Here is a 23,984-nt window from a genome sequence, read left to right as displayed (position 1 = left end):
CTGGCTGCACCCAAAATGCAGCGCTCTGCACCCAAAATGCAGCACTTTGTACCCAGATCGGGATGGTGGCACCCGAAATGCAGCGCTCTGCACCCGAAATGCAGCACTCTGCACCCAAAAATGCAGCACTCTGCACCCAGATGGGACTGGCTGCACCCAAAATGCAGCGCTCTGCACCCAAAATGCAGCACTCTGCACCCAAAATGCAGCACCTGGCAGCCGGGTGGGGCCGGTTGCACCCAAATGCAGCGCTTTCCACCCCAAAACTGCAGCACGTGGCCCCCGGCGGGGCGGGCTGCTCCCCAAATGCAGCGCTCGGCACCCAAAAACGCAACATTTGGCACCCGGAAGCGGCTGGTGGCACCCAAAATGTGCTCTTTTCTCCCCAAAATGACCATCAGATTTCCTCCAGCCCTGGAGCTGCCCCTGCCCTAGAGCTGCCCTATAGCTGCCCCTGCCCTAGAGCTGCCCTATAGCTGCTGCTGCCCTAGAGCTGCTGCTGCCCTATAGCTGCCCTATAGCTGCCCCTGCCCTATAGCTGCCCCTGCCCTATAGCTGCTGCTGCCCTAGAGCTGCCCCTGCCCTATAGCTGCTGCTGCCCTATAGCTTCTGCTGCCCTAGAGCTGCCCTAGAGCTGCCCCTGCCCTATAGCTGCCGCTGCCCTATAGCTGCCCTATAGCTGCTGCTGCCCTAGAGCTGCTGCTGCCCTATAGCTGCCCCTGCCCTATAGCTGCCCCTGCCCTATAGCTGCTCCTGCCCTATAGCTGCTGCTGCCCTAGAGCTGCCCTATAGCTGCTCCTGCCCTATAGCTGCTGCTGCCCTATAGCTGCCCCTGCCCTATAGCTGCTCCTGCCCTATAGCTGCTGCTGCCCTAGAGCTGCCCTATAGCTGCTCCTGCCCTATAGCTGCCCCTGCCCTAGAGCTGCCCTATAGCTGCCCCTGCCCTATAGCTGCTGCTGCCCTACAGCTGCTGCTGCCCTAGAGCTGCCCCTGCCCTATAGCTGCCCTAGAGCTGCCCCTGCCCTATAGCTGCTGCTGCCCTATAGCTGCCCCTGCCCTATTAGCTGCCCTATAGCTGCCCCTGCCCTAGAGCTGCTGCTGCCCTAGAGCTGCCGCTGCCCTATAGCTGCCCTACAGCTGCTCCTGCCCTAGAGCTGCTGCTGCCCTATAGCTGCTGCTGCCCTAGAGCTGCTGCTGCCCTAGAGCTGCCCTATAGCTGCTCCTGCCCTAGAGCTGCTGCTGCCCTATAGCTGCTCCTGCCCTAGAGCTGCCCCTGCCCTATAGCTGCCCTATAGCTGCTCCTGCCCTATAGCTGCTCCTGCCCTAGAGCTGCTCCTGCCCTAGAGCTGCCCCTGCCCTATAGCTGCTGCTGCCCTATAGCTGCCCTATAGCTGCTCCTGCCCTATAGCTGCTCCTGCCCTAGAGCTGCTGCTGCCCTATAGCTGCTCCTGCCCTATAGCTGCTGCTGCCCTAGAGCTGCTGCTGCCCTAGAGCTGCCGCTGCCCTAGAGCTGCCCTATAGCTGCCCCTGCCCTATAGCTGCTGCTGCCCTATAGCTGCCGCTGCCCTACAGCTGCCCTATAGCTGCCCCTGCCCTATAGCTGCCCTATAGCTGCTCCTGCCCTAGAGCTGCTGCTGCCCTATAGCTGCCGCTGCCCTATAGCTGCCCTATAGCTGCCCCTGCCCTATAGCTGCTGCTGCCCTAGAGCTGCCCCTGCCCTAGAGCTGCCCCTGCCCTATAGCTGCTGCTGCCCTATAGCTGCCCTATAGCTGCTCCTGCCCTATAGCTGCTGCTGCCCTATAGCTGCCCTATAGCTGCCCCTGCCCTAGAGCTGCTGCTGCCCTATAGCTGCTGCTGCCCTACAGCTGCTCCTGCCCTAGAGCTGCCCCTGCCCTAGAGCTGCCCTATAGCTGCTGCTGCCCTAGAGCTGCCCCTGCCCTAGAGCTGCTGCTGCCCTAGAGCTGCCCCTGCCCTAGAGCTGCCCTATAGCTGCTGCTGCCCTAGAGCTGCCCCTGCCCTAGAGCTGCTGCTGCCCTACAGCTGCCCCTGCCCTAGAGCTGCCCCTGCCCTAGAGCTGCCCTATAGCTGCTGCTGCCCTAGAGCTGCCCCTGCCCTAGAGCTGCTCCTGCCCTAGAGCTGCCCCTGCCCTATAGCTGCCCTATAGCTGCTCCTGCCCTATAGCTGCTGCTGCCCTAGAGCTGCCCTATAGCTGCTCCTGCCCTATAGCTGCTGCTGCCCTAGAGCTGCTGCTGCCCTATAGCTGCTCCTGCCCTAGAGCTGCCCCTGCCCTATAGCTGCCCTATAGCTGCTCCTGCCCTATAGCTGCTGCTGCCCTAGAGCTGCTCCTGCCCTAGAGCTGCCCTATAGCTGCCCTATAGCTGCCCTATAGCTGCCCCTGCCCTATAGCTGCTCCTGCCCTATAGCTGCTCCTGCCCTAGAGCTGCCCTATAGCTGCCCTATAGCTGCCCTATAGCTGCCCCTGCCCTATAGCTGCCCTATAGCTGCTCCTGCCCTATAGCTGCTCCTGCCCTACAGCTGCCCCTGCCCTAGAGCTGCCCTATAGCTGCCGCTGCCCTACAGCTGCCCCTGCCCTAGAGCTGCCCCTGCCCTAGAGCTGCCCTATAGCTGCTCCTGCCCTATAGCTGCTGCTGCCCTAGAGCTGCCCTATAGCTGCTCCTGCCCTATAGCTGCTGCTGCCCTAGAGCTGCTGCTGCCCTATAGCTGCTCCTGCCCTAGAGCTGCCCTATAGCTGCTCTATAGCTGCCCTATAGCTGCTGCTGCCCTAGAGCTGCTGCTGCCCTATAGCTGCTCCTGCCCTAGAGCTGCCCTATAGCTGCCCTATAGCTGCCCTATAGCTGCCCCTGCCCTATAGCTGCTCCTGCCCTATAGCTGCTCCTGCCCTAGAGCTGCCCTATAGCTGCCCTATAGCTGCCCTATAGCTGCCCCTGCCCTATAGCTGCCCTATAGCTGCTCCTGCCCTATAGCTGCTCCTGCCCTAGAGCTGCTGCTGCCCTATAGCTGCCCCTGCCCTATAGCTGCTGCTGCCCTAGAGCTGCTGCTGCCCTATAGCTGCCCCTGCCCTATAGCTGCCCTATAGCTGCTCCTGCCCTATAGCTGCCCCTGCCCTATAGCTGCCCTAGAGCTGCCCTATAGCTGCTCCTGCCCTATAGCTGCTGCTGCCCTATAGCTGCTGCTGCCCTATAGCTGCCCCTGCCCTATAGCTGCCCTACAGCTGCTGCTGCCCTATAGCTTCTGCTGCCCTATAGCTGCTGCTGCCCTATAGCTGCCCTATAGCTGCTGCTGCCCTATAGCCTCCCCTGCCCTATAGCTGCCCTAGAGCTGCCCCTGCCCTATAGCTGCTGCTGCCCTATAGCTGCCGCTGCCCTATAGCTGCCCTATAGCTGCTGCTGCCCTATAGCTGCCGCTGCCCTATAGCTGCCCTAGAGCTGCCCCTGCCCTATAGCTGCTGCTGCCCTATAGCTGCCGCTGCCCTATAGCTGCCCTATAGCTGCTGCTGCCCTGTAGCTTCCCCTGCCCTATAGCTGCCCTATAGCTGCTGCTGCCCTAGAGCTGCCCCTGCCCTAGAGCTGCCCCTGACCTATAGCTGCCCTATAGCTGCTGCTGTCCTAGAGCTGCTGCTGCCCTAGAGCTACCCTATAGCTGCTGCTGCCCTATAGCTGCCCCTGCCCTATAGCTGCCCTATAGCTGCTCCTGCCCTATAGCTGCTCCTGCCCTAGAGCTGCCCTATAGCTGCTGCTGCCCTATAGCTGCCCCTGCCCTATAGCTGCTGCTGCCCTATAGATGCCGCTGCCCTATAGCTGCCCCTGCCCTAGAGCTGCTGCTGCCCTATAGCTGCTGCTGCCCCACAGCAGCCCCAGCCCCACAGCTGCCCCAGCCCCACCGCTGCCCCGATGCCCCCGCGCCCCCTCGGCCCCCCAAGCCCCCGCGGAGCAGGAGCAGCGCCGGGGCCCAGGCGTCCGGGCGAGCGGCCTACCTGCGCCCCACGGCGCCCGCGCTGCACCGCCGCCTCCGACTTCCCCTTCCGCCCCACGGCGTCCCCGGGGAGCCCCGCGCCCGCCCCACGGCCACGTCTGCCGCCCCCGCCGCCCCGCTGCGACGCCCCCGCCGCCCCGCTGCGCCGCCCCTGCCCCATTGCATCGCCCCCTGCCCCACTGCAATGTCCCTGCCCCATTGCATCGCCCCTGCCCCATTGCATCGCCCCCTGCCCCATTGCAATGCCCCCTGCCCCATTGCATCGCCCCCTGCCCCACTGCAATGTCCCTGCCCCATTGCAACGCTCCCTGCCCCATTGCATCGCCCCCTGCCCCACTGCAACACTCCCTGCCCCATTGCATCGCCCCTGCCCCATTGCAATGTCCCTGCCCCACTGCAATGTCTCTGCCCCATTGCATCGCCCCCTGCCCCACTGCAACACCCCCTGCCCCACTGCATTGCCCCTGCCCCACTGCAATGTCTCTGCCCCACTGCATTGCCCCTGCCCCATTGCAATGTCCCTGCCCCATTGCATCGCCCCTGCCCCATTGCATTGCCCCCTGCCCCATTGCAATGCCCCCTGCCCCATTGCATCGCCCCCTGCCCCACTGCAATGTCCCTGCCCCATTGCAATGCTCCCTGCCCCATTGCATCGCCCCCTGCCCCACTGCAACACTCCCTGCCCCATTGCATCGCCCCTGCCCCATTGCAATGTCTCTGCCCCATTGCATCGCCCCCTGCCCCATTGCATCGCCCCCTGCCCCATTGCAATGTCCCTGCCCCACTGCAATGTCTCTGCCCCATTGCAACACCCCCTGCCCCATTGCATCGCCCCCTGCCCCACTGCAATGTCCCTGCCCCATTGCATCGCCCCCTGCCCCATTGCATCGCCCCCTGCCCCACTGCAATGTCTCTGCCCCACTGCAATGTCCCTGCCCCATTGCAAGGCTCCCTGCCCCATTGCATCGCCCCCTGCCCCACTGCAATGTCTCTGCCCCATTGCATCGCCCCCTGCCCCATTGCAACGGCCACTGCCCCATTGCATCGCCCACTGCCCCACTGCAATGTCCCTGCCCCACTGCATTGCCCCTGCCCCATTGCAACACCCCCTGCCCCATTGCATCACCCCCTGCCCCACTGCAACACCCCCTGCCCCACTGCAATGCCCCCACCCCATTGCAACACCTCCTGCCCCATTGCATTGCCCCTGCCCCACTGCAATGCCCCCTGCCCCATTGCATCTCCCACTGCCCCACTGCAACACTCCCTGCCCCATTGCAATGCCCCCTGCCCCATTGCAACGCCCCCCACCCCACTGCAATGTCTCTGCCCCATTGCATTGCCCCCCGCCCCACTGCAATGTCCCTGCCCTATTGCATTGCCCCTGCCCCATTGCATCGCCCCCTGCCCCATTGCAACGGCCACTGCCCCATTGCATCACCCCCCCGCCCCACTGCAATGTCTCTGCCCCACTGCATTGCCCCCTGCCCCACTGCAATGTCCCTGCCCCATTGCATTGCCCCCCGCCCCACTGCAATGTCCCTGCCCCATTGCATCGCCCCCTGCCCCACTGCAATGTCCCTGCCCCATTGCATTGCCCCCCACCCCACTGCAATGTCTCTGCCCCACTGCAATGTCCCTGCCGCATTGCAATGCCCCCTGCCCCATTGCATCGCCCCCTGCCCCACTGCAATGCCCCCTGCCCCATTGCAATGTCTCTGCCCCATTGCAATGCCACCTGCCCCACTGCAATGCCCCCGCCCCATTGCATCGCCCCTGCCCCATTGCATCGCCCACTGCCCCACTGCAATGTCCCTGCCCCACTCCAACACCCCCTGCCCCATTGCATCGCCCCCTGCCCCACTGCAATGTCTCTGCCCCATTGCATCGCCCCCTGCCCCACTGCAACACCCCCTGCCCCACTGCAATGCCCCTGCCCCACTGCAATGTCTCTGCCCCACTGCATTGCCCCTGCGCCATTGCAACACCCCCTGCCCCACTGCAATGTCTCTGCCCCACTGCATTGCCCCTGCCCCATTGCAATGCCCCCTGCCCCATTGCATCGCCCCCTGCCCCACTGCAATGTCTCTGCCCCACTGCATTGCCCCCTGCCCCATTGCATCGCCCCCTGCCCCATTGCATCGCCCCTGCCCCACTGCAATGTCCCTGCCCCACTGCAACACCCCCTGCCCCACTGCAATGTCTCTGCCCCACTGCAATGCCCTTGCCCCATTGCATCGCCCCCCGCCCCATTGCAATGCCCCCTGCCCCATTGCATCTCCCACTGCCCCATTGCAACGGCCACTGCCCAATTGCATCGCCCCCTGCCCCACTGCAATGCCTCTGCCCCACTGCAATGTCTCTGCCCCATTGCAATGCCCTTGCCCCATTGCCATGCCCCCCGCCCCTCTGCAATGTCCCTGCCCCACTGCATTGCCCCTGCCCCATTGCATCGCCCCTGCCCCATTGCATCACCCCCTGCCCCACTGCAATGTCTCTGCCCCACTGCATTGCCCCTGCCCCATTGCATCGCCCCTGCCCCATTGCATCGCCCCCCGCCCCACTGCAATGTCTCTGCCCCACTCCAACGCCCCCTGCCCCACTGCATCGCCCCCCGCCCCACTCCCCTGCCCGCTGCCCCACTGCAACGCCTGCTGCAACCACCGCCGCCCCACTGCAGCGGGGGGCAGCGACCCCCTCTGCGACCTGCACCCCCCTCCCGGCCCCGGGACCCCCCAAATCCCGCGCCGGCCCCCAGAAGACCCCCGAGGCGGAGACAGGCGGCGCCCAGTGGTGGTGGTGGCCCCTTTATTGCCCACCGCCGGCTCCCCACAATCTGCCCCCCAAAAGCCCCAGCGGCGGCTCGGGGCCGGTTCGGGGCTGGTTCGGGGCCGGTTCGGGGCCGGTTCGGGGCCGGCTACACCGCGTCCTTGATGACGTTCCTGTAGACGGCGCCGCGGGCCTGCTTCAGCTGGAGCACGGTGGAGAACAGCCACTTCACCTGGGGGGGGACAGGGGCCGGGCGTCACCCCCCCCTCCATCCTCCCCTCCATCCTCCCCTCCATCCATCCCTCCATCCATCCCTCCATCCATCCCTCCCTTCATCCCTCCATCCATCTCTCCATCCATCCCTCCATCCTCCCCTCCATCCTCCCCTCCATCCATCCCTCCATCCTCCCCTCCATCCATCCCTCCATCCATCCCTCCATCCATCCCTCCCTTCATCCCTCCATCCATCTCTCCATCCATCCCTCCATCCTCCCCTCCATCCATCTCTCCATCCATCCCTCCATCCTCCCCTCCATCCATCCCTCCCTTCATCCCTCCCTTCATCCCTCCATCCATCCCTCCCTTCATCCCTTCATCCATCCCTCCATCCACCCCTCCATCCATCCCTCCATCCTCCCCTCCATCCATCTCTCCATCCATCTCTCCATCCATCCCTCCATCCATCCCTCCATCCATCCCTCCCTTCATCCCTCCCTTCATCCCTCCATCCATCCCTCCATCCATCCCTCCATCCATCCCTTCATCCATCCCTCCATCCACCCCTCCATCCATCTCTCCATCCATCCCTTCATCCATCCCTCCATCCACCCCTCCATCCATCTCTCCATCCACCCCTCCACCCAGCCCTACATCCACCCCTCCATCCACCCCTCCATCCATCCCTCCATCCATCCCTCCATCCATCCCTCCACCCAGCCCTCCATCCAGCCCTCCATCCATCCCTTCATCCATCTCTCCATCCTCCCCTCCACCCACCCCTCCATCCACCCAGCCCTCCATCCATCCCTTCATCCATCTCTCCATCCATCCCTTCATCCATCTCTCCATCCATCCATCCCTCCACCCATCCCTTCACCCATCCCTCCACCCAGCCCTCCATCCATCCCTTCATCCATCCCTCCATCCATCCCTTCATCCATCCCTCCATCCACCCCTCCATCCATCTCTCCATCCATCTCTCCATCCATCCCTCCATCCATCCATCCCTCCATCCATCCCTCCACCCAGCCCTCCATCCATCTCTCCATCCTCCCCTCCATCCACCCCTCCATCCATCCCTCCATCCATCTCTCCATCCATCCCTTCATCCACAACTCCATCCATCCATCCACCCATACATCTCTCCATCCATCCCTCCATCCATCCCTCCACCCAGCCCTCCATCCATCTCTCCATCCATCCCTTCATCCATCCATCCATCCCTCCACCCCTGCATCCATCCTTTCACCCCTCCCTCCATCCCTCCCTCTCTCCCCTCCCCGCTCACCTTGAAGAGGGTGACGGTGGCGCTGTAGCAGACGCTGAGGAGGAAGAGGGTGATGAAGATGGCGATGGTGGCCCAGAGCCCGTCCAGCTCCTTGTCGCCGTCCTCGGGGCACAGCGCATCCGACAGGGACAGCTCTGCGGTGGGAGAGAGGGATTGGTGGGGACGTCGGGGCCAGGGGCCGCGCGGGGACGGCGCCCTTCCACCCACCTGTCCACCCGCCCCATCCTTCTGCACGTCCGTCCCTCCATCCGTCCCATCTTTCCATCCATCTTTCCATCCATCTCTCATCCATCCCTTTATCCATCTCGCTGACCATCTCTCCATCCATCCCTCCATCCATCCCTCCATCCATCCCTCCATCCATCTCTCCATCCGTCACTCCACCCATCCCTCCATCCATCCCTCCATCCATGCCTTCATCCGTCCCTTCAGCCACCCTTCCATCCACCCCTCCATCCATGCCTTCATCCACCCCTTCAGCCACCCTTCCATCCACCCCTCCATCCATCCCTTCATCCATCCCTCCATCCATGCCTTCATCCGTCCCTTCAGCCACCCTTCCATCCACCCCTCCATCCATGCCTTCATCCACCCCTTCAGCCACCCTTCCATCCACCCCTCCATCCATCCCTTCATCCATCCCTCCATCCATGCCTTCATCCGTCCCTTCAGCCACCCTTCCATCCATCTCTCCATCCATCCATCTCGCTATATTCATTACAACCAGCCATCTGCCCCTCCATCCATCTGTCTATCTGCCCCTCCATCTCTCCATCCATCCCTCCATTTCTGTATGGTCTAACCAACCATCCACCCATCCACCCTCCCAAATGACCATCCAGCCTCCCCAGCGACCATGCAACCATCCCTCTTCTCACCCAACCATCCAATCATCTGTCTTCCCAAACGACCATCCAACCATCCCTTCTCCCAACAGACCATCCAACCACCTGCCTGTGCATCTCTCCACCCCAACCAACCATCTGTGTGTCTCTGCGCTCTCTGAGGAGCCAACCAACCATCCCTGCCCAACTGGCCCTGCACCCGTCTATCTCCATACCTCCACCCAAGCAACCGATGAACCAATGAACCACCCCATCGACCAACCAATGGACCACCCCACTGACCAACCAATGAACCACCCCATCGACCAACCAATGGACCACCCCACTGACCAACCAATGAACCACCCCATCGACCAACCAATGAACCATCCAACTGACCAACCAATGAACCATCCCACTGACCAATCAATGAACTGTCCAACCAACCGACCAACCAACCAGTGAACCATCCATCCAACCAACCCATCATCCATCCAACCAACCCATCATCCAACCAACCCATCATCCAACCAACCAACCCATCATCCAACCAATTAACCAACCACCCAACCAATCAGCCAATGAACCATCCAACCAACCAACCAACCTATGAACCATCCAACCATCCAACCAATTAACCAACCAATCAACCAATGAACCATCCAACCAACCAAGCAATGAACCATCCAACCAACCAAGCAATGAACCATCCAACCAACCATCCGACCAACCAACCAATGAACCATCCAACCAACCCATCAACCAACCATCCAATCCATCATCCAACCAACCCATCCTCTGCTCAAACATCTCTCCCGACCTCCCAATCCCCCTCCATTGTCCCCAGGGGTGGAGGGACCGTGGCCAAAGCCCGCAGCAGGAATTGGGAGGGCGCCAAAAACCCATCCGGGGGGCACCCGCGAGACGCGGCAACTCCCCACGGAGAGGAGGAGGGTGCGATGGCCCCCGTGCCTCTCCGGGAGAAGAGGGTCTGGGAGATGGCGGACGGACGGAGGGACGGAGACCCGCCGCGGGCTGCCTTCGAGGTGGGGCCGGAGCCCTCTTTGCAAGGTCGAAATGGGGGGAGTTTGCAACCGGTTTGCCCAGGCGGCGCGACCGCGAATCCCCGGGCCGCGTGGCCGGGGAGACGGGGGAGAGGCGAGAGAGACCTTGCTCGTCTCCATCCTTGCCACCCTCCGGTTGCTTTTCCCCCTGCTCCTCGGGTGGTTTTGGGACCCGGGCTGGTGCCAAGGGAGACCTGGCGTTTTGGCCAGCCGAGGCCTCGCGCCTGCATCTCCGGGGCCGTTTCCAGCCGTCCGTCCATCCGCCGGCGGGGGCTTTGCAAACCCAACTTCGCTGGGGTTGCAAACGTGCCCCCGGGGTGCAACATCTCCCAGGGTCTCCGGGTTGCAACGTCTCCAACCTCCCCGGGTTGCAAACGTGCTCCCGGGGTGCAAATATGCCCCCCGGGTTGCAAATATGCCCTTGGGTTGCAAACATGCCCCCAGGTTGCAACATCTCCAACCTCCCCGGGTTGCAAATGTGCCCCCCGGGTTGCAAACTTGCCCCCTGGGCTGCAAATATGCCCCCGGGTTGCAACGTCTCCAACCTCCCTGGGTTGCAAACGTGCCCCCGGGTTGCAAACGTGCCCCCCGGGTTGCAAACGTGCCCCCCGGGTTGCAAACTTGCCCCTGGGTTGCAACATCTCCAACATCCCTGGGTTGCAAACGTGCCCCCGGGTTGCAAACGTGCCCCCCGGGTTGCAAACTTGCCCCTGGGTTGCAACATCTCCAACATCCCTGGGTTGCAAACGTGCCCCCGGGTTGCAAACGTGCCCCCGAGTTGCAAATGTGCCCCCCAGGTTGCTAATATGCCCTTGAGTTGCTAACATGCCCCCCGGGTTGCAACATCTCCAACCTCCCCGGGTTGCAAATGTGCCCCCCAAGTTGCAAACATGACCTTGGGTTGCAAATATGCCCCCGGGTTGCAACGTCTCCAACCTCCCTGGGTTGCAAACGTGCTCCTGGGGTGCAAATATGCCCCCGGGTTGCAAATATGCCCCCGGGTTGCAACGTCTCCAACCTCCCCGGGTTGCAAACTTGCCCCCAGGTTGCAACGTCTCCAACCTCCCCGGGTGGCAAACTTGCCCCCCAAGTTGCAAACATGCCCTTGGGTTGCAAATACGCCCCCGGGTTGCAACGTCTCCAACCTCCCCGGGTTGCAAACTTGCCCCCAGGTTGCAAATATGCCCCCCAAGTTGCAAATATGCCCCCGGGTTGCAACGTCTCCAACCTCCCCGGGTTGCCGACGCGCCCCGGGGTTGCCAACGCGCCCCTCCAAGCTGCAACGCCACCAGCCTTCCTGACCTGCAAGCGTGCCAACGCGGCTGCCCCCAACCGCCGCCCGCCCCCAAGCCCCACCGCCGCCACCACCCCCTGCTCCCCCAGCAAAGACAGCACGCCGGGCGGTGCGACACGAGGCTGCTTGGCTTTATTGAGCCCCGGGGGCTTATATACAGGCGGCGAAAGCGGGTGGGCCGGGCCGGCGTTATTTACCGGGGCCCTTCTGCAGCGGGCGCTGGGTGAACTTCATGGGCAGCCCCTCGTGCACCACCATGCAAGCGTAGGTGGTCCCGTCCTCCCAGTTGGCCCGGGCCACCGTCAGCTTGCTGTAGACGAAGAAAGCGGAGTCGCCGGGCCGCTCCTTGAGCGGCGGCGTGGTGACGGCGGCGCCGGGCGGCAGGGTGTCGTGGTTCTTGAGCCATTGCACGTCGATGTTCTCCGGGTAGAAGCCGCGCACCAGGCAGGTGAGGGTCACCTCGGCCTGGCCCAGCTCCTCGGCGTGGGGCGCCAGGGCGAAGATGGAGGGCGCCAGGACCTTGCCTGCGGGGCCCGCGGGGGCAGAGTCAGTCGCCCGTCTTTCGGGCCCACCTTTTTCGGGGCGTTGCACCTGCCTATTGGTGGTGGCACCCACCTCTTGGGGCGTTGCACCCACCTCTTGGGGTGTTGCACCCACCTCTTGGGGTGTTGCACCCGTCTCTTGGGGCGTTGCACCCGCCTTTTGGGGGTTGCACCTGCCTACTGGTGGTTGCACCCACCTTTTGGGTGTTTCACCCACCTTTTGGGGGATGCACCTGCCTATTGGGCATTGCACCCGCCTTTTGGGGCATTGCGCCCATCTTTGGGGCCTTGCACCCACCTTTTGGGGCATTGCACCCACCTTTTGGGGGATGCACGTGCCTATTGGGCATTGCATCCACCTTTTGGGGCCTTGCACCCACCTTTTGGGCATTGCACCCACCTGTCGGGGCGTTGCAGCCGCCTTTTGGGGCATTGCGCCCATCTTTGGGGCCTTGCACCTATCTTTTGGGCCATGGCACCCGCCTTTTGGGGTGTTGCACCCACCTCTTGGGGCATCGCACCCATCTTCTGGGGCCTTGCACCCGTCTTTCAGGGGTTGCACCCACCTTTTGGGGCGTTGCCCCCGCCTTTTGGGGGATGCAGCCACCTTTGGGGGTGATGCACTGGCCTTGCGGGGCGTTGCACCCGCCTTTTGGGCCTTGCACCCATCTTTTGGGGCACTGTGCCCATCTTTTGGGCGTTGCACCCACCTTTTGGGGTGATGCACCTGCCCTTTGGGGTGTTTCACCCACCTTTTGGGGGTGGCACCCACCTCTTGGGCATTGCACCCACCTCTTGGGGTTTGCACCCACCTCTTGGGCATTGCACCCCTCTTTTGGGGGTTGCACCTATCTTTTGGGCATTGCACCCACCTCTTGGGGGTTGCACCCACCTCTTGGGCATTGCACCCATCTTTTGGGCGTTGCACCTATCTTTTGGGCATTGCACCCACCTCTTGGGGGTTGCACCCACCTCTTGGGGGTTGCACCTATCTTTTGGGGGTTGCACCCACCTCTTGGGGGTTGCACCCACCTCTTGGGCATTGCACCCATCTTTTGGGCATTGCACCTATCTTTTGGGGATTGCACCCAACTTTTGGGCATTGCACCCACCTCTTGGGCACTGCACCCATCTTTTGGGCATTGCACCTATCCTTTGGGGCTTGCACCCGCCTCTTGGGCATTGCGCCCGCCTCGGGGGGCGCTGCACCCACCTGTGCGCTTGGCGATGGACTTGGTGAGCGGCGCCTCGAGCTCCTCGTGCCGGACGGTGCAGGTGAAGCGCTCGCCGGCCTCCCAGTCGGCCAGGGCCACGGCCAGGGCGCTGCTGGCCGTGAAGGTGCCGTTGAAGTGCTCGCGCAGCGCCAGCGAGTCGGGCTGCAGGGCGCCGGGCTTCTCGCGGCTCCACGAGACCTGCAGGCCGCTGTCGCTGGGCAGGTTGACGGCCAGGCACAGCAGCTTGGCGTCGTGCCGCACGTACAGCCCGGCGGGGCTCGGCGGCAGCACGTAGGTGACGATGCCGCCGGTGCAGCGGCTGCCCGAGCCTGGGCGGCGGGGGGGGGGGGGAGGGAAAGCGGGGGCGTCAGTCGGTGCGTGGGTGCGAGGCCCCGCACCGCGGTGCAGCCCGGCCGCGCAGCGTGATGCCGTGCATCAGTGTGAGCCCGTGCGTCGGTGCAAACTTGTGCATCAGCGTGATGCCGTGCATCAGTGCGAGCCCGTGCGTCGGTGCAAACTTGTGCATCAGCGTGATGCCGTGCATCAGTGTGAGCCCGTGCGTCGGTGCAAACTTGTGCATCAGCGTGATGCCGTGCAGCGGCGCGAGCCCGTGCGTCGGTGCAAACTTGTGCATCAGCGTGATGCCGTGCATCAGTGCGAGCCCGTGCGTCGGTGCAAACTTGTGCATCAGCGTGATGCCGTGCATCAGTGTGAGCCCGTGCATCGGTGCAAACTTGTGCATCAGCGTGATGCCGTGCAGCGGCGCGAGCCCGTGCGTCGGTGCAAACTTGTGCATCAGCGTGATGCCGTGCATCAGTGTGAGCCCGTGCGTCGGTGCAAGCCCGTGCATCGGTGCACAATCCCGCCCTATTGCAAGCCCGTGCATCGGTGCGAGCTCACGTGTTGGTGCGAGGCCTGCACATCGGTGCGAGCCTGTGTGCCAATGAGAGCCCATGCATCGGCGTGAGCCCGTGCATCGGTGCAAGCCCGTGCACGGTTGCAAGCTCATGCATCGGTGCAAGCCCGTGCAACAGTGCAAGCCCGTGCAACAGTGCAAGCCCGTGCACGTTGCAAGCCTGTGCATCAGTGCAAGCCCATGCAACAGTGCAAGCCCGTGCATCAGTGCAAGCCCGTGCATCGGTGCAAGCCCATGCGTGTTGCAAGCCCGTGCATCAGTGCAAGCCCGTGCAACAGTGCAAGCCCGTGCAACAGTGCAAGCCTGTGCACGTTGCAAGCCCGTGCATCAGTGCAAGCCCACGCATCGGTGCAAGCCCATGCATGGGTGCAAGCCCACGCATCGGTGCAATCCCGTGCACGTTGCAAGCCCGTGCATCGGTGCAAGCCCGTGCATGGGTGCAATCCCGTGCACGTTGCAAGCCCGCGCATCGGTGCAAGCCCGTGCATGGGTGCAAGCCCACGCATCGGTGCAATCCCGTGCACGTTGCAAGCCCACGCATCGGTGCAAGCTCGTGCATGGGTGCAAGCCCGCGCATCGGTGCAAGCCCGTGCACGTTGCAAGCCCACGCATCGGTGCAAGCTCGTGCATGGGTGCAAGCCCGCGCATTGGTGCAATCCCGTGCACGTTGCAAGCCCGCGCATCGGTGCAAGCCCGTGCATGGGTGCAAGCCTGCGCATCGGTGCAATCCCGTGCACGTTGCAAGCCCACGCATCGGTGCAAGCTCGTGCATGGGTGCAAGCCCGCGCATTGGTGCAATCCCGTGCACGTTGCAAGCCCGTGCACGTTGCAATCCCGCGCATGGGTGCAAGCCCGCGCATGGGTGCAAGCCCGCGCGCCGCCCGGCCGCCGGCCTCACCTGCGCAGTTGCGCGCGTGGTCCTGCACGACGGTGTCGGAGCCGGGGTGCGTCACCTGGCAGGTGACGGTCTTGCCCTCCAGCCAGTCGTCGCGCGAGACGTTGGTGCGGCTGGAGGCCAGGTAGGTGGCGGCGCCGTCCTGGCGCCGGGGGGCGGTGGCGGCGCTGGGCCCCAGCAGCCCCGGCACGCCGTCCAGCAGCCACTCGAGGGTGACGGCGCGCGGGGCGAAGCCCGAGGCGAGGCACAGCAGCTCCACGGAGTCGTCGCCGGGCCGGGCGCTGCACGAGGTCGAGTGCAGCACCCGCACCTCGGGCGGCGAGACGGTCACCTCGCCGCAGGCTGCGGGGCGGGGGGGGGGGGGCATCGGGGGGGCCGTCAGGGGCGGCCCGGGACCCCCCGGACCCATTGCACGACCCCCGATTCCCTCCGCCTTTTGCAAATTATCCTATTTCCTCCCCATTTTCCCCTTTTTGCACCAACTCTTTGCACGCGGAGGGGCCGTGCGCGGTGCAACCAGCCCCCCGGACCCATTGCACGACCCCCGATTCCCTCCGCCTTTTGCAAATTATCCTATTTCCTCCCCATTTTCCCCTTTTTGCACCAACTCTTTGCACGCGGGACGGGCCGTGCGCGGTGCAACCAGCCCCCCCGCACCCCCCGCCCCATTGCACGACCCCCGATTCCCTCCGCTTTTTGCAAATTATCACATTTCCTCCCCATTTTCCCTTTTTGCACCAATTCTTTGCACGCGGAGGGGCCGTGCGCGGTGCAACCAGCCCCCCGGACCCCCCGCCCCATTGCACGACCCCCAATTCCCTCCGCCTTTTGCAAATTATCACATTTCCTCCCCATTTTCCCTTTTTGCACCAACTCTTTGCACGCGGGACGGGCCGTGCGCGGTGCAACCAGCCCCCCGGACCCCCCGCCCCATTGCACGACCCCCGATTCCCTCCGCCTTTTGCAAACCCTCCTATTTCCTCCCCATTTTCCCTTTTTGCACCAACTCTTTGCACGCGGAGGGGCCGTGCGCGGTGCAACCAGCCCCCCGGACCCCCCGCCCCATTGCACGACCCCCGATTCCCTCCGCCTTTTGCAAATTATCACATTTCCTGCCCATTTTCCCTTTTTGCACCAACTCTTTGCACGCGGGACGGGCCGTGCGCGGTGCAACCAGCCCCCCGGACCCATTGCACGACCCCCGATTCCCTCCGCCTTTTGCAAATTATCACATTTCCTCCCCATTTTCCCTTTTTGCACCAACTCTTTGCACGCGGAGGGGCCGTGCGCGGTGCAACCAGCCCCCCCGCACCCCCCGCCCCATTGCACGAGCCCCGATTCCCTCCGCTTTTTGCAAACCCTCCTATTTCCTCCCCATTTTCCCTTTTTGCACCAACTCTTTGCACGCGGGACGGGCCGTGCGCGGTGCAACCAGCCCCCCCGCACCCCCCGCCCCATTGCACGACCCCCGATTCCCTCCGCCTTTCGCAAACCCTCCTATTTCCTCCCCATTTTCCCTTTTTGCACCAACTCTTTGCACGCGGAGGGGCCGTGCGCGGTGCAACCAGCCCCCCCGCACCCCCCGCCCCATTGCACGACCCCCGATTCCCTCCGCTTTTCGCAAACCCTCCTATTTCCTCCCCATTTTCCCTTTTTGCACCAACTCTTTGCACGCAGGACGGGCCGTGCGCGGTGCAACCAGCCCCCCCGCACCCCCCGCCCCATTGCACGACCCCCGATTCCCTCCGCCTTTCGCAAACCCTCCTATTTCCTCCCCATTTTCCCTTTTTGCACCAACTCTTTGCACGCGGAGGGGCCGTGCGCGGTGCAACCAGCCCCCCCGCACCCCCCGCCCCATTGCACGACCCCCGATTCCCTCCGCCTTTTGCAAATTATCACATTTCCTCCCCATTTTCCCTTTTTGCACCAACTCTTTGCACGCGGGACGGGCCGTGCGCGGTGCAACCAGCCCCCCGGACCCATTGCACGACCCCCGATTCCCTCCGCCTTTTGCAAATTATCACATTTCCTCCCCATTTTCCCTTTTTGCACCAACTCTTTGCACGCGGAGGGGCCGTGCGTGGTGCAACCAGCCCCCCGGACCCCCCGCCCCATTGCACGAGCCCCGATTCCCTCCGCCTTTTGCAAATTATCACATTTCCTGCCCATTTTCCCTTTTTGCACCAACTCTTTGCACGCGGGACGGGCCGTGCGCGGTGCAACCAGCCCCCCCGGACCCCCCGCCCCATTGCACGAGCCCCGATTCCCTCCGCCTTTTGCAAACCCTCCTATTTCCTCCCCATTTTCCCTTTTTGCACCAACTCTTTGCACGCGGAGGGGCCGTGCGTGGTGCAACCAGCCCCCCCGCACCCCCCGCCCCATTGCACGACCCCCGATTCCCTCCGCCTTTTGCAAATTATCACGTTTCCTGCCCATTTTCCCTTTTTGCACCAACTCTTTGCACGCGGAGGGGCCGTGCGCGGTGCAACCAGCCCCCCCGCACCCCCCGCCCCATTGCACGAGCCCCGAATCCCACCGCCTTTCGCAAATTATCCTATTTCCTCCCCATTTTCCCTTTTTGCACCAACTCTTTGCACGCGGGACGGGCCGTGCGCGGTGCAACCAGCCCCCCCGCACCCCCCGCCCCATTGCACGACCCCCGATTCCCTCCGCCTTTTGCAAACCCTCCTATTTCCTCCCCATTTTCCCTTTTTGCACCAACTCTTTGCACGCGGAGGGGCCGTGCACGGTGCAACCAGCCCCCCCGGACTCCCCGCCCCATTGCACGACCCCCGATTCCCTCCGCCTTTTGCAAACCCTCCTATTTCCTCCCCATTTTCCCTTTTTGCACCAACTCTTTGCACGCGGGACGGGCCGTGCGCGGTGCAACCAGCCCCCCCGCACCCCCCGCCCCATTGCACGACCCCCGATTCCCTCCGCCTTTCGCAAACCCTCCTGCCCCGCTTCCGCCCGCCGCTCACCTTCCACGGACGTGGCCAGCCGGCTGTTGCTGGGCGGGTGGTGCACGGTGCAGGTGTAGGTGTGCGCGGCCGCCTGTTGCCCGGCGGGCAGGGGCAGCAGGCTGCTCAGGCGGTAGAGGCCCGTGGCCGGGTCGAGGGCGGCGTGCGAGGTCAGGCCGGCGCCGGCGCTCCAGCTCACCGTGACGGGCTCCGGGAAGTAGCCGCTCACCAGGCAGCCCACGGCCGCCGCGCTGGCCCCGGCCCCGCAGCAGGGCGCCAGCGGGAAGAGGGTGGGCGCCGTGGGGCGGGCTGCAAGGCAAGGGCGAGGGGGTGAGGCGGGGGGGGCGGGCGGGGGGGCAAAACAGCCCCCGGACGTGTTGCACGAGGAACGAAGGTGCGACGAGGCCGTTGCACGGGGGGGAAGGTGCGACGAGGCCATTGCACGAGGGGGAAGGTGCAACGAGGCCGTTGCACGAGGGGGAAGGTGCAACGAGGCCGTTGCATGGGGGGAAGGTGCAACGAGGCCGTTGCACGAGGGGAAGGTGCGACAATCCCCTGGACCCATAGATGTGGGGCAGCTTGGGGGGCAGCACCGTGGGACACGGGGAGCAGCGGCTTGTTGCTCCTCTCGCACAGCTCCTCCTGCCCCACAGCTCCTCCAGCCCCACAGCTCCCCCTGCCCCACAGCTCCTCCTGCCCCACAGCTCCTCCTGCCCCACAGCTCCCCCTGCCCCACAGCTCCTCCTGCCCCACAGCTCCCCCTGCCCCACAGCTCCTCCAGCCCCACAGCTCCCCCAGCCCCACAGCTCTCCTGCCCCACAGCTCCCCCTGCCCCACGGCTCCCCCTGCCCCACAGCTCCTACTGCCCCACAGCTCCTCCTGCCCCACAGCTCATCCTGCCCCACAGCTCCCCCTGCCCCACAGCTCCCCCAGCCCCACAGCTCCTCCTGCCCCACAGCTCCCCTGCTCCACAGCTCCTACTGCCCCACAGCTCCTCCTGCCCCACAGCTCATCCTGCCCCACAGCTCCCCCTGCCCCACAGCTCCCCCAGCCCCACAGCTCCCCCTGCCCCACAGCTCCCCCAGCCCCACAGCTCCCCCTGCCCCACAGCTCCTCCTGCCCCACAGCTCATCCTGCCCCACAGCTCCTCCTGCCCCACAGTTCCCCCAGCCCCACAGCTCCCCCAGCCCCACAGCTCCCCCAGCCCCACAGCTCCCCCTGCCCCACAGCTCATCCTGCCCCACAGCTCCCCCTGCCCCACAGCTCCCCCAGCCCCACAGCTCCCCTGCCCCACAGCTCCCCTGCCCCACAGCTCCTCCAGCCCCACAGCTCCTCCTGCCCCACAGCTCCCCAGCCCCACAGCTCCTCCTGCCCCACGGCTCCCCCAGCCCCACAGCTCTCCAGCCCCACAGCTCCCCTGCCCCACAGCTCCCCTGCCCCACAGCTCCCCCAGCCCCACAGCTCCCCCTGCCCCACAGCTCCTCCTGCCCCACAGCTCCCCCAGCCCCACAGCTCCCCCTGCCCCACAGCTCATCCTGCCCCACAGCTCCTCCTGCCCCACAGCTCCCCCTGCCCCACAGCTCCCCCAGCCCCACAGCTCCCCCTGCCCCACAGCTCATCCTGCCCCACAGCTCCCCCTGCCCCACAGCTCCCCCTGCCCCACAGCTCCCCTGCCCCACAGCTCCTCCAGCCCCACAGCTCCTCCTGCCCCACAGCTCCCCTGCCCCACAGCTCCCCCAGCCCCACAGCTTCCCTGCCCCACAGCTCCTCCAGCCCCACAGCTCCTCCAGCCCCACAGCTCCCCTGCCCCACAGCTCCCCCAGCCCCACAGCTTCCCTGCCCCACAGCTCCTCCTGCCCCACAGCTCCCCCAGCCCCACAGCTCCCCTGCCCCACAGCTCCCCTGCCCCACAGCTCCCCCTGCCCCACAGCTCCCCCTGCCCCACGGCTCCTCCAGCCCCACAGCTCCCCTGCCCCACAGCTCATCCTGCCCCACAGCTCCTCCTGCCCCACAGCTCCCCAGCCCCACAGCTCCCCCTGCCCCACAGCTCCCCTGCCCCACAGCTCCTCCTGCCCCACAGCTCCCCTGCCCCACAGCTCCCCCTGCCCCACAGCTCCTCCTGCCCCACAGCTCCCCTGCCCCACAGCTCCCCCTGCCCCACAGCTCCCCCTGCCCCACGGCTCCTCCAGCCCCACAGCTCCCCTGCCCCACAGCTCCCCCTGCCCCACAGCTCCTCCAGCCCCACAGCTCCCCCTGCCCCACAGCTCCTCCTGCCCCACAGCTCCCCCTGCCCCACAGCTCCCCCTGCCCCACAGCTCTCCAGCCCCACAGCTCCCCCTGCCCCACAGCTCCCCCTGCCCCACAGCTCCTCCAGCCCCACAGCTCCCCCTGCCCCACAGCTCCCCCTGCCCCACAGCTCCTCCAGCCCCACAGCTCCCCCTGCCCCACAGCTCCCCCTGCCCCACAGCTCCTCCAGCCCCACAGCTCCCCCTGCCCCACAGCTCCCCCAGCCCCACAGCTCATCCTGCCCCACAGCTCCCCCTGCCCCACAGCTCCTCCAGCCCCACAGCTCCTCCTGCCCCACAGCTCCCCCTGCCCCACAGCTCCTCCTGCCCCACAGCTCCCCCTGCCCCACAGCTCCTTCTGCCCCACAGCTCCTCCTGCCCCACAGCTCCCCTGCCCCACAGCTCCCCAGCCCGACAGCTCCTCCAGCCCCACAGCTCCTCCAGCCCCACAGCTCCTCCTGCCCCACAGCTCCCCCTGCCCCACAGCTCTCCTGCCCCACAGCTCCCCTGCCCCACAGCTCCCCCTGCCCCACAGCTCTCCTGCCCCACAGCTCCCCTGCCCCACAGCTCCCCCTGCCCCACAGCTCCCCCTGCCCCACAGCTCTCCTGCCCCACAGCTCCCCTGCCCCACAGCTCCCCCTGCCCCACAGCTCCCCCAGCCCCACAGCTCCCCCTGCCCCACAGCTCCTCCTGCCCCACAGCTCCCCTGCCCCACAGCTCCCCCTGCCCCACAGCTCCTCCTGCCCCACAGCTCCCCCTGCCCCACAGCTCCTCCAGCCCCACAGCTCCTCCTGCCCCACAGCTCTCCTGCCCCACAGCTCCCCTGCCCCACAGCTCATCCTGCCCCACAGCTCCCCCTGCCCCACGGCTCCTCCTGCCCCACAGCTCCCCAGCCCCACAGCTCCCCCTGCCCCACAGCTACCCTGCCCCACAGCTCCTCCAGCCCCACAGCTCCCCCTGCCCCACAGCTACCCTGCCCCACAGCTCCTCCAGCCCCACAGCTCCCCAGCCCGACAGCTCCTCCTGCCCCACAGCTCCCCTGCCCCACAGCTCCCCCTGCCCCACAGCTCCTCCTGCCCCACAGCTCCCCTGCCCCACAGCTCCCCCTGCCCCACGGCTCCCCCTGCCCCACAGCTCCCCAGCCCCACAGCTCCTCCAGCCCCACAGCTACCCTGCCCCACAGCTCCTCCAGCCCCACAGCTCCCCAGCCCCACAGCTCCTTCTGCCCCACAGCTCCCCTGCCCCACAGCTCCCCCTGCCCCACAGCTCCTCCTGCCCCACAGCTCCCCTGCCCCACAGCTCCCCCTGCCCCACGGCTCCCCCTGCCCCACAGCTCCCCAGCCCCACAGCTCCTCCAGCCCCACAGCTACCCTGCCCCACAGCTCCTCCAGCCCCACAGCTCCCCAGCCCAACAGCTCCTCCTGCCCCACAGCTCCCCTGCCCCACAGCTCTCCCTGCCCCACAGCTCCCCCTGCCCCACAGCTCCCCAGCCCGACAGCTCCTCCTGCCCCACAGCTCCCCTGCCCCACAGCTCCCCCTGCCCCACAGCTCCTTCTGCCCCACAGCTCCCCTGCCCCACAGCTCCCCTGCCCCACAGCTCCTCCAGCCCCACAGCTCCCCTGCCCCACAGCTCCCCTGCCCCACAGCTCCCCAGCCCAACAGCTCCTCCAGCCCCACAGCTCCTCCTGCCCCACAGCTCCCCAGCCCCACAGCTCCTCCTGCCCCACAGCTCCCCCTGCCCCACAGCTCCTTCTGCCCCACAGCTCCCCTGCCCCACAGCTCCCCTGCCCCACAGCTCCTCCAGCCCCACAGCTCCCCTGCCCCACAGCTCCCCTGCCCCACAGCTCCCCAGCCCAACAGCTCCTCCAGCCCCACAGCTCCTCCAGCCCCACAGCTCCCCAGCCCCACAGCTCCCCAGCCCGACAGCTCCTCCTGCCCCACAGCTCCCCTGCCCCACAGCTCCCCCTGCCCCACAGCTCCTCCAGCCCCACAGCTCCCCTGCCCCACAGCTCCCCAGCCCCACGGCTCCCCCTGCCCCACAGCTCCCCCTGCCCCACAGCTCCCCTGCCCCACAGCTCCCCCTGCCCCACAGCTCCTCCTGCCCCACAGCTCTCCTGCCCCACAGCTCCTTCTGCCCCACAGCTCCCCTGCCCCACAGCTCCCCAGCCCCACAGCTCCTCCAGCCCCACAGCTCCCCTGCCCCACAGCTCCCCAGCCCCACGGCTCCCCCTGCCCCACAGCTCCTACTGCCCCACAGCTTCCCCTGCCCCACAGCTCCCCCTGCCCCACAGCTCCCCCTGCCCCACAGCTCCTTCTGCCCCACAGCTCCCCTGCCCCACTGCTCCCCCTGCCCCACAGCTCCTTCTGCCCCACAGCTCCCCCTGCCCCACAGCTCCCCTGCCCCACAGCTCCCCCTGCCCCACAGCTCCTTCTGCCCCACAGCTCCTCCTGCCCCACAGCTCCCCCTGCCCCACAGCTCCTACTGCCCCACAGCTCCTCCAGCCCCACAGCTCCTCCTGCCCCACAGCTCCCCAGCCCGACAGCTCCTCCAGCCCCACAGCTCCCCCTGCCCCACAGCTCCCCAGCCCGACAGCTCCTCCAGCCCCACAGCTCTCCTGCCCCACAGCTCCCCTGCCCCACAGCTCCTCCTGCCCCACAGCTCCCCCTGCCCCACAGCACTGCCCCACGGCGCTGCCCGTGGGTCTCGGCTCAGGAGTCCCCCATCTCGCCCCACATTCAACCATGCCATGGGGCCACGCTGGAGGTTTTGGGACCTGTACCTGAGATTTTGGGTCCGTGCTGGAGACTTTGGGTCCATGCTGGAGACTTTGGGTCCATAATGGAGATTTTGGGTCCATAATGGAGACTTTGGGTCCACGCTGGAGACTTTGGGTCCATAATGGAGATTTTGGGTCCATAATGGAGACTTTGGGTCCACGCTGGAGAATTTGGGTCCATAATGGAGATTTTGGGTCCATGCTGGAGACTTTGGGTCCACGCTGGAGAATTTGGGTCCATAATGGAGATTTTGGGTCCATAATGGAGACTTTGGGTCCATAATGGAGAATTTGGGTCCACGCTGGAGACTTTGGGTCCATAATGGAGACTTTGGGTCCACGCTGGAGAATTTGGGTCCATAATGGAGATTTTGGGTCCATAATGGAGACTTTGGGTCCATAATGGAGACTTTGGGTCCATAATGGAGAATTTGGGTCCACGCTGGAGATTTTGGGTCCATAATGGAGATTTTGGGTCCATGCTGGAGACTTTGGGCCCACACCAGAGATTTTAGGTTCACGCTGGAGATTTTGGGTCCATAATGGAGATTTTGGGTCCACGCTGGAGATTTTGGGTCCATCCTGGAGAATTTGGGCCCACACCAGAGATTTTGTGTTCATGCTGGAGACTTTGGGTCCATGCTGGAGAATTTGGGCCCACACCAGAGATTTCGGGTCCATGCTGGAGATTTGGGTCCACGCTGGGGATTTTGGGGCCACGCTGGAGATTTTGGGTCCACGCTGGAGATTTCGGGTCCACGCTGGAGATTTTGGGTCCATGCTGGAGATTTTGGGTCCACGCTGGAGATTTGGGTCCACACTGGAGATTTTGGGGCCACGCTGGAGATTTCGGGTCCACGCTGGAGATTTGGGTCCACACTGGAGATTTTGGGTCCACGCTGGGGATTTCGGGTCCACGCTGGAGATTTGGGTCCACGCTGGAG

General features: G+C 64.9%; 2 gene segments (V, D, J or C); both read right to left on the bottom strand.

Moving 5' to 3' along the window:
* Positions 1 to 23,984, bottom strand: part of LOC138062691 (immunoglobulin heavy constant gamma 2-like) — a 93,329-nt gene that overhangs the window by 10,107 nt on the left and 59,238 nt on the right.
* LOC138062685 (immunoglobulin heavy constant gamma 2-like) lies at positions 6,780 to 23,624 on the bottom strand. The segment is given in 7 exon segments: positions 6,780 to 6,994; positions 8,270 to 8,403; positions 11,649 to 11,975; positions 13,207 to 13,536; positions 15,022 to 15,360; positions 18,000 to 18,287; positions 23,044 to 23,624. Coding segments are annotated over 7 exon segments (1,980 nt in total).

Source organism: Struthio camelus, chromosome 29 (genome assembly GCF_040807025.1).
Source record: "Struthio camelus isolate bStrCam1 chromosome 29, bStrCam1.hap1, whole genome shotgun sequence".
Classification (NCBI taxonomy): domain Eukaryota; kingdom Metazoa; phylum Chordata; class Aves; order Struthioniformes; family Struthionidae; genus Struthio; species Struthio camelus.
The sequence above is the reverse complement of the archived record's forward strand: the minus strand, read 5'-3'. Positions and strand labels throughout refer to the sequence as shown.